Below are 16034 nucleotides of genomic sequence, written 5' to 3'. Positions count from 1 at the left end.
CACCCCCCCACACGCTAACCTGCTGCTTTGTTTCCCGTTAGTCATACTTCTTGGAGTTTTACCCTTCCCTCCCCGCTCCACTTTCTCATTTAAAGTCCTGTTGACCACCCTATTTACCCTTTTCGCTAGAACATTGGTCCCAGATCGGTTCAGGTGGAGACCGTCTTAATGCTTTATTTTGCTTGAAACTGAGCATTCTTTCAAAATGGATGCCAACTGCTCAAGTATCAGATGACCATTCTCCTATCTAGTCATGTAATCTTTGATTGATCTAGTTACATGCTTTCTTGTTTTGTCCTGTTTCTTATTTTGGACATGCTTGCGTGCAAAGAAAATAAAAGTATGAACACTGTAATAAATATGAATTTTTAGAAAAGTTTGATCATGAACATTATTTAACACGTTAAATACACACAAATTAAATACACATAACAATATTTTTTAAAAAAAGCTTTAGTGTTTGAAAATATGTCTCCAGCACAAATATTTCATAAGCCCTTAAAATGCCACTAAGGTTCTACTATAACAACAACAAAAACCTAAATTTATATAGGGCCAATAACTTAATAAAACATCCCAAGGCACTTTACAGGAGCATTAGCAACTAAAATTTGACATCACGCCGCATAAGGAGATATTAGGATAAGTAGCTGAAAGCTTGACAAAATGATAGGTTTTAACGAACATCTTAAAGGAGGAGAGAAGGATAGAGAAGTGGAGATGTTTAGGGAGGGAATTCCAGTGCTTGGAGCTTAGGCAGTTGAAGGCCCAGCCATTAATGGTGGGGCAAAGGAATTTGGGGATGCATAAGAGGCTGGAATTGGAAAAATAGAGTTCTCAGAAGGGACTGGGGCCAGAAGAGAGAAAGACCTAGGAAGGAGTGAGGCCATGGAAGGTTTTGAACATATGGATGAGGATTTTAAATTTGAGGCATGGCTGGATTGGAAGCTAATGAAGGCCAGAAAGCACAGGGGTGATGGGAGAACAGGGTTTGATGCGAGTTAGACATGGGTAGAAGAAATATGGCACGGCCAGCATATTATTCAGGTCAATAGGCTTGTTAACAAGCCTAATTGACATTAAATTATTTATTTAAATATGGTGGGCGGGCTGCTGATTTCAGCACTCACCCACCTAGCGTATTATGGGGGTCTGCTCAGGGGTGGACGTGAAGATGGTGGGCTAGCCACCTGACCTATTTTACATGTTCCCCCCTGCTGAAAATACACTCAGCGGAGGCACATAAAATCCAGCCCCATATGCAGCAAGACCTGGACAACATTCAAGCTTGGGCTGATAAGTAGCAAGTGACGTTTTCACCACACAAGTTCCAGGAAATTACCATCTCCAACAAGAGAGAATCTACCTATCTCCCCTTGACTTTCAATGCCATTACCATTGCTGAAACCTCTACTACATACTGGGAGGGGTTACCATTGACCAGAAACTGAACTGGACTAGCCATATGAATACTGTGGCTACAAGAGTAGGACAGAGGCTGGGAATTCTATGGCAAGTAGGTCACCTCCTGACTCCCCAAAGCCTGTCCAGTATCTACAAGTCAGAAGTATGATGGAATACTCTCCACTTACCTGGATGAGTGCTGCTCCAACAACACTCAAGAAGCTCGACACCATCCAGGATAAAGAAGCCTGTTTGATTGGCACCCCATCCACAACCTTAAACATTCATTCCCTCCACCACCAATGCACAATAGCAGCAGTGTGTACCATCTACAAAATGCACTGCAGAAACTCACCAAGGCTCTTTGACAGCACCTCCCAAACTCATGACCTCTACCACCAAGAAGGACAAGGGCAGCAGACGCATGGGAACACCACCATTTGCAAGTTCCCCACCAAGCCACACACTATCCTGACTTGGAAATATAGGGCCAGATCTGGTCGAGGCCATCCTACAAGGCCATGTGCATCTCCTCCACTAAAAGCCAGCAGCCATGCTGCAGCCACTTGTGTAGCACTGCATAGGAACGCTAGGCCAGACAATGGCACAAGGAAGTCAGGCAGTAAGGGAATGCACATGAATGATTCATTGACATTTGTATGGAATATTGGAAAGTTTGTTTGATCCATTTAGTTTGGAATGCTTATTTGTGGTGGCTTTTGTTTCATCAAGTTGACACTGATGTCCAGTAGCAATGGGAAGGTAAGATGTGGAACTGTTGATGAATGGGGAATCAGTGTTGTGTTCATTGGTATTGCTGTTGGAAGAGCTGGTCAAGGATAACCAGGCCAGGAAGGAACTGTGTTGATTGCCTCCTCCTTTCCTCCTCCTGCTTTTCAGCTGCTCACTGTATACCTGCTGGCATGGACTGTTTCTTCATGGTGACCAGGTTGTGCAGCATACAGCAGACCATAATGAATTGCGAAATATGTTCCAGCGAGTACTAGAGGACATCTCCAGAGAGGTCAAGGCAGCAGAAACGTTGTTTAAGTATCCAAGTGGTCTGCTCAATGACATCTTACATGGCAGCATAGCTCTCACTGTATAAATACTGTCTACTTCTGGTTGGGTTGTGCACCAGGGTCATGAACAAGGTGGTTAGCGGATAGTTCTTGTCACATAGGGCCACCCCCTGGCTTGACATGGTGGTTCAGAAGAGTGGGAAGAGTGTCCTGCAGTCAGCATCACGGTGAAGCAGTCTGGGAAATGTGTCCTGCAGTCAGCATTTCAGTGAAGCATTCTGGGAAGAGTGCCCTGCAGTCAGCATCACGGTGAAGCAGTCTGGGAGGAGTGACCTGCAGTCAGTTCTTGTTGAAAATAACAAGAGTGACATCACAAGATAGCGCGAGAGAGCGGCGGAGAGATCAGAACCAGTGCGAGTGTGGGGAAGCATCAAAAAGTGATGTCAGCACAAAGGTGAGAGCTGATTGGTGAGTAGTGGGTAAGTGTTTTTCTCCAGTTTTTAATAGATGAAGCTAAGGAAAGGTAATAGTTCTAGTTTTAATTTAAAGTACATAAACAATTCAACATTTCTTTACTGTATTTAACTTAAAATAAGGGTTTTCTTTTCAACTAGAGGCATGGCAGGGCAGCTCAGTTCCATGTTATGTACCACCTGCAACATGTGGGAAGTCCTAGACGCTCCTTGTTCTCTGACCGACCATGTGTGTAGGAAGAGCCACCAGCATAGTGGTAATTTGTGTGTGGAGCCAGAAGACGTAGGTAGGGTTGTAAATGAATACTTTGTGTCAGTGATCACAAGTGAGAGGGACGGCATGGGTATGGAAATCAGGCAGAAGGACTGTGATATAATTAAAGAAATTAGCATAGAAAGGGAGGAGGTTCTAAATGGTCTAGCAAGCTTAAAAGTAGGTAAATCTCTGAGTCTGGAAGAAATGTACCCCAGGCTGTTGAATGAGGCAAGGGAGGAGATAGCTGGGGCGCAGGCAATAATTTTCAATACCTCTCTGGCCACAGGAGAGGTGCCAGAGGACTGGAGGACATCCAATGTGGTACTGTTATTCAAGAAGGGAGGAAGGGATAAGCCAGGGAACTACTGGCCAGGCAGTCTAACCTCAGTGGGGAAACTATTAAAAGTAATTCTGAGAGACAGAATTAATCTGCACTTGGAGAGACAGGGATTAATCAAGGACAGTCAGCATGGTTTTGTTAAGGGAGGTCATGTCTGGCCAACTTGATTGAATTTTTCGAAGAGGTGACCAGGTGTGTAGATGAGGGCAATGCATTTGATGTAGTCTACTTGGACTTCAGCAAGGCTTTTGATATGGTCCCACATGGGACACTGATAATGAAGGTAAGAGCCCATGGGACCCAAGGCAATTTGGCAAATTGGATCCAGAATTGGCTGAGTGGCAGGAAGCAGAGGGTGATGGTTGAGGGGTGTTTTTGTGACTGGATGCCTGTGTCCAGTGGGGTTCCACAGGGATCGGTGTTGGGTCCCTTGCTGTTTGTGGTATATATAAACGATTTAGACTTGAATGTAGGAGGGTTGATCAGTAAGCTCGCGGCTGGCACGAAAATTGGTGGGGTGGTAAATAGTGAGGAGGATAGTCTTAGATTACAGGAGGATATAGACAGGCTGGGCAGGTGGGCTGATCAGTGGCAACTGGAATTTAATCCAGATAAGTATGAAGTGATGCACTTGGTCAGGACAAACAAGGCATGGGAATACATGATGAATGGCAGGACCTTGGGAAGTACCGAGGATCAGAGGCACCCTGGTGTGCATGTCCACCGGTCCCTTAAGGTAGCGGGACAGGTAGATAAGGTGGTTAAGAAGGCATATGGGATACTTGCCTTTATTAGCTGAGGCATAGAATATAAGAGCAAGGAGGTTATGCTGGAACTGTATAAAACACTGGTTAGGCCACAACTAGAGTATAACATGCAGTTCTGGAATCCGCATTATAGGAAGGATGTGATTACACTAGAGAGAGTGCAGAGGAGATTTACCAGGATGTTGCCTGGGCTGGAGAGTTTTAGTTATGAGGAGAGATTGGATAGATTGGGGTTATTTTCCCTGGAGCAGAGGAGATTGAGGGGGGCATGATTGAGGTGTATAAAATTATGAGGGGCATAGATAGGGTAGACAGGAAGGAACTTTTCCCCCTGGTGGAGGGATCAATAACCAGGGGGCATAGATTTAAGGTAAGGGGCAGGAGATTTAGAGGGGATGTGAGGAAGAGTTTTTTCACCCAGAGAGTGGTGGGAATCTGGAACTCACTGCCTGAAAGGGCGGTAGAGGCAGAAACCCTCATAACATTTAAGAAGTATTTGGATGTGCACTTGCGATGCCCTGGCATACAAGGCTATGGGCCTAGTGCTGGAAAATGGGATTAGAATAGTTAGGCACATGTTTGACCAGCGCAGACTCGATGGGCCGAAGGGCATTTTTCTGAGGCTGTAGACCTCTATGACTCTAAATATTGATAGTACAGTGGACAGCTGCAGAATTAAGACAGCTGCTAGGATTTTCACTGAGTCGGGTTGGCTCAGGAGCATTTTAAAAATGGTGGGCGGGTCCCAATCCCGGGATTCGCGACCCCATTCCTGGGCTGTCTAATTTTCAGGATTGCCTTTATAGGGTGCGGGCTTCTAAAACGTCGGAAGTCCACATCCAGTCGGAGATGGGTATCTCCCACTCCTCTGCAATTATTATGGAGTCGGGCCAGGTTTTTAAAGAGTTGTGGTTCGAGACCTCTTCGAGGAGTTGTGCATGAGGGGACATTTTAAAAGATAAGTTTAAAAGGTCCCTCTCATTCCCCCATGTCAATTTATGTCCCCCACCCACTCCTTCAGGCCCCTAATGCCCCCATGCCAAGCTCTGCCTTTCCACCCACCCCCTCTGGTCCCTTATGCCCACATGCCAAGCTCTGGCACTTCTATGCCCATTGACCCACTGTACGCTTTCTCAAACCAAAAATATAATCAATTGGTAAATTTCTCCTATGGAAAAATAGCCTGGAAGACAAGTTAATAGAAGTGTCAATCATCCAGGTCCTTTGAAGTTTCAAAAACCACAAACTCTTGAAACCACTTATGTCAACAAGCATTTGAAGTTGACCTCAGAGTAAGAGAGCCTGAGCTGTCAATCAAGCAATGTTTGCTCTGGGGAGTAGGTGTTCTCGTAATTTAATAGCTATCTGGGCTCTCAGCCAAACATACATAATGGTGTTCATTGGTTGTTGAAAGTGTACAATGGGTTGATGGGCATGGAAGTGCTAGAGCTTGGCATATGGGGCAGGAGGAGACATAGAGGGTAGGTGGAAGAGCAAAGCCTGGCATAGGGGCATGGGAGGACATAGGGGGTGGGTGCAAGGGTAGAGCCTAGCATAGGGGCATTATGGGCCTAAGGAGATGGGTGGGGGGAGGCGTAACAGCATAGGGGACATGAAAGGACATGGGTGTGGGTGGAAGGGCAGAGCCTAGCATAAGGAGCACGAAGGGACAAAGGGGGTGGGTGGGGTGCATGAGCTGGATGGATGGGGAATGGAGAGTGTTTGCAGGGTGAAGGGGAATGTGAAGGTTGAGGGCTGGAGGGCCTTTGTGTTTTTTTTCACTGAGACAAAGTTCCATGGCACCAAGGAGGGCCTTTTAAGCAGCTCGCCTTGGCATCTGGTGGCCCCTGTGGCTGCCTTTGCACATCTTCCTGGGTCGACTGGTCCAACTCCAGCTGGCAACTCCTCCCCAGCAATGAAGATCCCGTCTTGGCAAGCACTTTCTCCTGTGGCAGGGGAGCTGAGCCAGGAATTTTCCTGGCTCCTGCTATCCACCTCGATGATGGAAATCCAGGCCATCATGACTGCTGCCACTACAGGGTGTACCGGGCATGGGCTTTCATGATCTGCTGAACATCTGGTTGCACAACATTTAGGGAGTGGAACCCTTTGTGGTAGCATTTAGCTGTGATTCCCTCATAGCCACATGTGTGCTGTCAAGGGTACCCTGCACCATGGGGATGCTTGCTATCCTGGTGAAGCCACATGCACACTCCTGCTTCTCTCTAGCTGCATGGAGAGAATGTAATATATTCCCTGCTCCTGACATAAAGGAGGTCAGTCTTCTCTTATATAGCAGTGAAGGACAAACTGGGAGATTTTAGGGATGTCGCCTGCTCCAGCCTGGAAGGGTCCCAGCATGAAGAAGTTAATGGCCACAATCACCTTCACAGCCACAGGTCTGCCTGCAACAGAGCAGATTTCAGTGAGCACTTCCATCGTAAAACAAGACTTTGCACAGACTGATCCACACACAAATTGAGATAAGGGAATTTCTTCCTGAAGACCCTAGGTGGTTAAGACCACCTGCTGTGAGCCTTTTTTCTCCTCCTCCTTCCTCTGCGAACAGTTTGTCCTCTTCCGTATCACATCTGCTAAATCTCCCTGTGCTGCAGGCCAAAGAGAATGGTAACTACCGCACTCATAACTAGGTACAAGCGATCTGAGCAGAATCTTTGAAAAGAGAACCAAAACCTTCTCCCCCTGCAGCACTACTCCCTGCAGGCTTCGCCAAACAACAGTAGAGAAACTCTTAGCACTTCTACAAACCCAGCAAGTGCCAGCAGAAATCAATCAGCAGCTAAACTGAAGTAATTGATGATCCCTTTAAATAGCACTGGTTGGGGCTCCTCCCTGCTGCTGAATGCATGCTCAGATGTGCAAGGTTAAGAGACGGTGTAAGCTGGAGCCTTGAGGACAAAAATGGCACCACTGGCATCAACTAGTGTTACACGTTGTCTGATATCACAATCTGCCTACTCTTGATGCACGTGCTAACATCCTCAGCAAAATGGCATCCATTTTTGAAAATTTTGTAGCCACTAGATTTCCACATTGTTATACTATTTACATTGCTTCATTTGAATATCAGGTTAATTTGAATTATTATAGCACAAATTATCAGGACTAAACTCTATCCCACAGCATAACTTCAAAATTTAATTTATTTTTACTTGTGTGGTTTGAAAAATCCAATAAATTCATTTGTTAAAATAATGCAGAATATGGAAGATTTTTTTAAAATTGAAATTCATTGGGATTATTCTTTAAAGTTTGTGTCAGCTCAGTGCAAAACGCATAGCGGTAGAAATTTCCTGGCATTGCACCTGTTTTTCGGCCATATAAGCACAAAGAAATGGGGCTGCCTACAGCCAATCATGCAGGCGTTTGTGCCACTGCTGAACTCATGGGGACCATTTATTAGGAATTCTGGGAGGAGTTGGGCCCCTTACCTCTGTAAATTAGGGACTCAATGCCCATTGAAGGACCCCTCTGCAAAATTTGTTCACAATGCAGTCATGCATCCAGCTTCAGGATTCTGTGACTGTCAAGTTTATAAAACATTTTTGTTTTAAAAACCAGAATCAGGACACCATGAGTGTTTTCCCCAATTTGACAGTCCTGCTAGTTGTTCCCCGCCACCCCACCCCAATTTCCCAATCTGTCCCCACCTCTGGTACTCTCACCTGCTGCAGCCTGAAATAAATTTCTCTCATGGAGCAAGCTACCTGTGGATGGCTCTCTGTTTGGGCATGTGGTGCTCACATAATGCCCTTCATGCCCAGACTAATTTCCAGTCCATAATATAGGAACCACACATGCTTCTGCTTCTTACATAAACTTCACCCTCATCTCTGAGTTATGTATGGTGATTGTTTTTGTATGTGGACTGCCCCTCCCTGACAGAGTAAAATACTTGATGCAGTAACAGCCTTCAAACAAGCAGTGAGTGCTCTGAAGGTGAAAGTAACTGTTTATTTAATCCCAGTTTAAAGGAATGTTGCATGGTTATTGGGCCAGGTATGGAATAATGTACCCTTCAAATCATTCTCAGCTTCACTTAAAATAGTTGCACTTTAAATCTTGGACTGGTTTGTCCCATTGGTTTCAATTGGAAGTGGTGCAAAAGCCTCACAGAAGGCAGGTCTTCCCCACTGGGTGTCAGACTGGGAGGTTGGGGGCTGGGGGGTCCTGGGAAATTGTGGGGAGCCCTGGAAAATAGCGGGGGGTACCAATGCGACAGCACCCCAATGCAGTGCTGCTGCTGGGGGAATTTCCCAGTGGTGGGACCGTCTGCGGATTGGCTGTCTGCCAGGCAGAGGTGGCTACTTAGCTAAATAATTAAAGGCCCTATTGAGGAAAATTTTCCAGGGCTGCCCCTCCTTGCAGCTGTCCAGAGGAGGCTCCGTGCACCAAAGAGGGGATCGTGGGCAGGGAAGGCCACCCTCGCGCTTAATGGGTCATCCTGAAGGGCCTGCCTATTTGGCTCCTTAGGATTTTTATTTTTATGCTTACCTCTCTCAACCTCTGAGCTGCCTCAGCAGTGGCCAACTCTGGTGGGCCTGCTGAGGCTTCAGAGCTGCCAGCCCTCTCACTGGGAACTAGGAAGTCGCTTCTGGTAAATTCACCAAGTCAGTCCCACTGCCACCAAGTGTGGGCTGGGTACTTAATTTTCGGCCAGACATTGGTGTCCCGAAGCCCATGGGAATATTCAGCTGAGACTTGCGAAACCTCCAGGGTTGCGCTGGAGTCTCCAGGAGTTGAAGGGTATTCTGGACAATGCTATGAGTGAAGAATCCAGGAGAAAAACTGTAGGGAGTTTAAAATATTATATTTTTTCATTTATTTTTAATCACTTGTGTTTATTAGTTACAGAAATATTGGGGAAGCGGAAAAATGATTGGTTTAGTATGCAGCAGTGTTGGAGACAGGATGTCATGAGACCAAATCCCCAGAATCAGACCAACCAGAGTTGGCATCCCTAGCTAAGAGAGACAGCAAACTCTTCGAAAATAATTTATTTGGAAGCTTAATTTGCTTGCATTCCTCATTCAAATCATAAAATAGTTGGGCCTGAGTACCCAAAAGTGCAAAAGCAGAATGATGCAAATTTAAGCTCTCAGTTGTTTTTATTACATATTATTTACAATATAGAGAGGTCATTCAGTCCAACAGGCTTATGCTGATACTTATATTCCTCAAGAGCCTCCTCCAACCACTCTTAATCCTAACCTATCAGCATTTCCTTCTACTCCTTCCTCCATCATGTCCTTATCCAGTTTCCCCTTAAATGCATCTACGCTATTCACCTCAACTATTTTCTGTGGTAGCGAGTTCCACATTCTCACCACTCTCCTGTGTGTGTGTTCGATTCTGGTTACCTGTCTGGGTTCTGTGGACACACATGCATCTGTAGAAGAATCCGCTGGGTAAAGGTCTTAAAGCATTGTCCACATTTCCATAGATGCCAGTCACTGAATTCTCCACTTAAATGGCTGGTTGAGGTTGGACTTGCCAGTACTCGCTGGTTCTTCGCATTGATATGGTTAGCTATGGAGTCATGTGGCCCAGGTTTATCACACAGTGATTTGCTGCATGGTGTCTGTGGAAACCTCAGGGAACGGTATATGCCCGTGGGTGGCATTTTGCCAGTTTTGTTGAACGATTGTAACGTCTCGTGCCTGGTCATTACGTCAGCAAGAGATGATGGGACATTCACTATGGGAATAAAAAAAAAAGAAACATCCTTTGCTTTAAAAAGATGAAATTTTTAACTAAAGTACTGAGGCAAGATAATCTCAAACACTTGTGAATATATTATCCAAACTTTACCCAAAAACATTCTGTTTAGCTTTTCAATACCTGTAAGTGAGTTTTGCTTTACCTTCTTATTAGAGACATACATCCTCAAATGGCTGCACTACTTGTTTCCATGGTTTGCCAGGAGCAGGGAGAGGAACAGATGGGAGTGGGTTGTGGGGGTGTGGGGGTGGGGGGAGTTAATCTGCTACCTCTGTCCCAGTGTACATGTCACTAAGAAAACTGAAGTCGAGCAGCATGAGGGAAAGATCCAGCTGTAATGTTTCATCCTGGCTGAGTTCTAAGAGAATAGAATGAGATAATAGACAGGCAAAGCTCTGGCCATTTTTATTTTGATTTGGTGAGGTGTAGAATAAATAAAAAATATGCTTCATAACAACTACACTTGCACTTTATCAGTGACAGAAGATGTATATTATTGATCTTATTGTCAACAATTGAACCTTTGTACTAAAGTAACTTGTGCTAGGAATTTTCTTTCAAAAATAAAGCAGTTTTAAATAAATATCAGAACCATTTTCTTAATAAATCTGGAATGAAAAGCATGGGATTCGGTGTTTGAAATATGACTGTAAATAGTGACAGCCCTAAAAAGATTAATTGACTTGCACTATGAACAAAATGTTGCGTTTCTTTGACTATAATTGCAAAATCACATGGCAGCTATGGACGAAGCAGGCAGGCCCATCTTCATTAATCCAGCCAGAAAGATCCTCAGTTGCCCCCAATTCACCATACAATACACCATAAAATATTCATAGTTTTTGTCTCCACTACTCATCCTGGAATTCTAATTCTTACATTGATGATGTTTTGTGTGATGAATAATTTCTTGACATCAATCGTAATTTTCCTTTTATTAGTTTTGCGCTATGCCTCCTCATCCCACTCTTGCAATTTAACTTAAAGGAATATTCTATTGGTCTTTGGCTGCAGCTCCTTTATTACCTGGAGGAAGGATTGAGGGAGGTATTGGTCAAAACAATTAATGGGGGTGGGGGCCCAGGTCAGGGTGCATGGGGGCAGGGGAGAGTGAGAGGTGGAGGATGTGAGAGAAGGGGTGAAGAGGTTGGGGAAGAGGTTGTGGCAGGCAGCAGGCAGCAAGACTAGTTCAGGTGAAGTGCTGGTTAATTAAGTGTTGCCAAAGAACTCTAACTGCTGTGGTTGAAGATGGTGCCATCCCACCTCCTTATCATCCTCACTGCATCTGCCTCATCAGGTGCCAGAAAGTTTTCATCCAGTACAGGCTGCATTTGCTGTTTCCATTACACAATAAGTTCTGGATAGATCACTACGATCCAAAGCACTCTCTCCAGGATGTGGTGCAGAAAGTCCCCAAACCTGTCTAGTCAGCAGAAAAGTTGGGCAGAATTTTTTACTTATCTGACCAGATTGCAGCAGTGGAGTCACCAGTGGTTCAGGCACCCCATTGTGAGAAAGCAGACTTTGCTGTGGCTCTTGAACGCACTTACAGTATTAGCTGCTTCCAGGTTTTCCCACCAACTATAGAGTGCAGGCATGCTTGACAGGCAGGGTTTCTATTTAAAGGGATTCTGTCAGGGGTCAGAATGATTGCATTCCAGATTGATTCCTGAGGCTTCAGCAACCACAAGAATGGAAGTGCATTGTGAGATTCACCTGGATATTAATGGTGGCTCATGTAGAATTCGTAAAATTTTAATGTGTAGATTCGACAATATTTTTAGGTAAAGCATGAATGAAATATTTGATTTTCTTTGCTTTATATCTGCTGCTTATAGCTACTCCTAACAGGAGATCTGCTGTTTGGTATGTTGTGCTCATCTATCTTGCGCAATTCTCACACATCCACTGTAGCTTGTCTGCAGTCACCCTGTGACGTCCATCATCCAACTATACCTAGGTCAACCTCTCTTTCCGCTGCTCCACTTTGCCCTCTAGAAGAGATTTCTGTAGCTTCTCAGCTCTGATCAAGTGGCTGAAATACTGACATTTCCTTTTCTGGATGTCACTTTTTAGAGTTCATTTTGTTCTTGCGATTCAAGCAACTTGTCATTGGCCTTGTGGTCTGTATGTTGAATTTTAAGCAGCCATCTTATCCATGTTTCAAAAGTCTCTATTTTCTTCCACAGATCTTTGTTTATTGTTCAGGGTTCTGAGGCATACAGAAGGTGGATAGAATGTAGCATCTTATGAATTTTTTTCTTGTTACAAGCTTGAGCTTTCTTGTTATTTATACATTCTTCATCTTCACAAAATTACTTTTGGCTATGTCTCTCCTTCTTCTAACTTCTGCATCACATCTGTCATCTTCTGTTATCATTTGTCCTAAATAGACAAACATACCTATTTGTTCCAGTGCAACGCCATCCACTTCAATCTTTATTCTTTTTTTCTAATGTTTTCCTTCTAACTACCATTGTTTTTGTCTTTCTGGCGTTTATAATCTATATTCTAAACTTCTAGATTTTACTTGATCTATGATATTTTGTAGGGCATCTTCTGATTCTGTAAGTAGCTTTGTATCGTCAACGTACCGCAAGTTTATGATGTTCTTGCCTCCAAATTTTATCCCTACAGGTGCATCTAATCCTTTGAATATTTATTCTGTGTACAGATTGAATTATTTTGGTGACATTACACAGCCTTGTTGTACTCCTGTCTTCACTTGAAACACATCTAATTGTTCATGCCTAGCCTGATGCTCACTATTTGGTCCCAATACAGGCTCTGGATAAATCTCACATCTTTACTGTCAATATCACACTTCAACAGCACAACTATTAGCTTTTGGTGATAAACACGATCAAACACTTTTTCATAGTCTATGAAGCATATGTAAATGTTCTTGTTTACTTCTGGATATTTGTCGAAGATTGTTCTTAGGTTAAATATTTCTCTCTTGTTCCTACTCCAGGTCTAAATTCAGACTCTGTTTCAGCAATTTCTGCTTCAAATGTGCTATTATTTCTTTCTATTAAGATCAATTTAATGAGATGACTCATTAAGCTTATAGTTCTAAATTGATTGCACTCCATTGCTTTAGGTTTTTTTTAGGTAACAATGAATAATTATTGTCTCAACTCACTTGAAATATACCCTTTTGTATGTGTTTGGTCACACATTTCTCTTATCACTCTAATTCTGTTTCTCCAAGGCTTTTAGATGTTCTGTTGTTACTTCATCAATGCCTGGAGCTTTTCCTGAATTCATCAATTTCAAAGCATTCTTTACCTCTGATATCATAATGTTTGGTCCATCGTTTGCCTCTATGTCTTGTGAGCTCCCTCGATTTGGATTATCATACAATTCACTGATATATTCTGTCCATCCTTTTGCTACTGCATCCCTTTCAAACATTATTTTACCATTGTCTCTTATGCACCCACTATCTGTGTTGGTACCCCTTCTTTCTATCTGTCAGAGATTTTACTTTCTGGTACATAACTCTGGTGTGAGATTTTGTGATTTCTTTCCAGCCCTAATACTTTGTAATGCACTTTGATATATACCAGTTCTCTTTAGACTACCCACATGCATTCTTTATTTTCTTTTCAATGTCATCATACTCAGGTGTGTTTCTTTCCTTTCCTCTTTCTATCATCACTGCTAGTATCTCATCTGTCATTCACTCCTTGTCTCTTTTTCTTTTCTGCTTTGGTAATATTTCCTTTACAGCATGTTGCATACTCTCTTTCATGTTTTTCTATTTGCTTTCTATTTCTGGTTCTAAGACCTCTGATTGTTCTGTTTTCTCAGTCCTGAGACATTCATACATGTTTTTTACTCATGTTCTTATCCTTCAACATGTCAAGGTTTAAATGGCTACGCATCTTTTCCTTTCTTGATATTTTCAGATTCATCTTAATTTTTGCCACAATGAGACGATGATCTGAATTTATATCCATGCTGGGATACATATGAATGTTCTTTACACTGCTTCTAAAATGTTGTTTCACCATCACACAATCTATTTGACTTCTAAGCACATCGCCTGGGCTTCTCCAAGTGTATAATCTTCTTTCTGGTCACTTAAAGAGGGTGTTTGCCACCATCAGATCATTTTCTTGACAAAATTATATCAGTCTCTCTTCTCTTTCATTTCTTGATCCAAGGCCATATTGACCAACATGCATTCCTGATGTTCCATCGCTGACTTTAGTGTCTAAGTCACCTATTACAATTACCTCATCAATTGATCTGGTTTGATCAAAACACTTCAAGATGTCACTACAAAATACCTCTATTTCCTGCTGACTGTGATCTTGTGTTGGGGCATAAACTTATATGACAACCAGGTCAAAAGGCTTTCCTTTGACCTTAATCATGATCACTCTTTCTGAGTTTGGCCAGTAACCTAGAACTGATCTCTTGTATCTTTTGTTTACTAGGATTCCTACTCCATTCCTACGCTTCTCACCTCCCGAGAAGTAAAGCACATGATTCTCCTTTTCCATCTGACCAGATTCTAACCATCTTACTTCTGCAAGTCCTAGTAAGTTTATATGGCATCGCTATAATTAGATGAAGGAGGTAGAAGTAATGAATAAGTTTAATATACCTGACAAGTTTTATTCTTAACAAAAGGGACTGTGAGGGTGTTGGAGAGGTGAATTGCTCTGGCTGTACATTTTTTGACAGTCAATGACCCCTGTGGAAAAGGTGAGTCATACTGATGGATGTGAAGATATGATGCAAATGTCCAATCAAAATTTCTGTACAATGCTAAGAGCTGTACCATGATGAAGCATAAAAGTAAAGACTGGTTCTTTCGGAGAAGGTTGTGGAAGAAGGACGTTTGGCTATCAGGTAGTGTGGTCAATATTCAATGTTGAACTATGTAATATTAAACATATTGTTGCGCTGTAAACTAAAGATGGAAATGTTTATTATGTAACAGTAGCTCACAGAGGGTTGAGCAGCTTCAGCAACATTGTCTAACGTGATCAATAATGGAGGCTGCACCAGGTGGAAGGCACTGTAAACAATGCAAAATACATGGACGTGCTTCAACTGCATTTTCAATCCTGTCAATTATTAGAAGTGACTCAACATAAATGGAATCGAGTATTCCAACATAGAAGTTTTAAATAGCAGTGACACGCACTACATGAAATCAATACGAGCTGAATCTTACCAGAGATACCTTGTCAAGAAAGAAAAAAACTAAATTATATAATTACACAGTTAACATCTGAATCATCAGACATGCAGTGAGAATCTGTAAACTCCCTGGAACACTTAGAATCCCCAGATTGTCTGACTTAAATGCCATCAATCTGGGCAAAATAACATATCTGAGGTTTAAATTCAACCGCATTCAAAAATGTGTTAAATTAAAGGCTGCCTGATGTCTTCACCACCCTCTGTAAAATGGGATACAGGTCAGGACAGTTAGGTAGGCAGCGGGCAGACCACACGCTGCATTTTACCTGCCCCCACCTTAAAACCCGCCATAAAATTCCACCCATAGAATAATCACAATACAGGAGGCCATTCAGCCCATCATGTCTGTGCCAGTTCTCTGCAAGACCAACTCATCTAGTCCCTCATACCCCTTTTTTCCCATAGAAAATTTTTTTCTGTCCAGTTAATTATCCAATTCTCTTTTGAAGGCCTCCGTTGAATCTGCCTTCATCACATCCTAGATCCTAGCCACTCACTGTGTAAAAAGGTTTTTCCTCTTTTCTTCTTATGCTAATCGCCTTAAACTGATTTCTTCTGGTTCTTGATCCTTTCACCAACAGAAATAGCTTCTCCCTATGTACTCTGCCCAAACCCTTCATAATTTTGAACATCTCTATAAATTCTCTACTTAATTTTCTCTTCTTCTAGAAGACCAGCTCCAAATTCACCTAACTATCCACATAACTTTAGTTCCTCATTCCTGGAACCATTCTTGTCAATCCTTTCTCTAATGTTTTCACATTCTTCCTAAAATGTGGTGCCCAGAACTGGACTCAATACTCCAGA

The 16034-nt window shown here is 43.0% G+C and overlaps 1 protein-coding gene across 1 annotated transcript in view; it reads right to left on the bottom strand.

Moving 5' to 3' along the window:
- prdm6 (PR domain containing 6) overlaps positions 1-16034 on the bottom strand; it is a 303646-nt gene that overhangs the window by 58226 nt on the left and 229386 nt on the right. The window contains exon 6 of the mRNA XM_078566831.1: positions 9644-9980. Coding sequence (XP_078422957.1) covers positions 9644-9980 — 337 coding nt within the window. The remainder of the gene's footprint in view (positions 1-9643; positions 9981-16034) is intronic.

This window comes from Cetorhinus maximus, chromosome 2 (assembly GCF_964194155.1).
Source record: "Cetorhinus maximus chromosome 2, sCetMax3.hap1.1, whole genome shotgun sequence".
NCBI lineage: Eukaryota > Metazoa > Chordata > Chondrichthyes > Lamniformes > Cetorhinidae > Cetorhinus > Cetorhinus maximus.
Note: the sequence above shows the minus strand (reverse complement) of the source record. Positions and strands in the feature narration are given on the sequence as shown.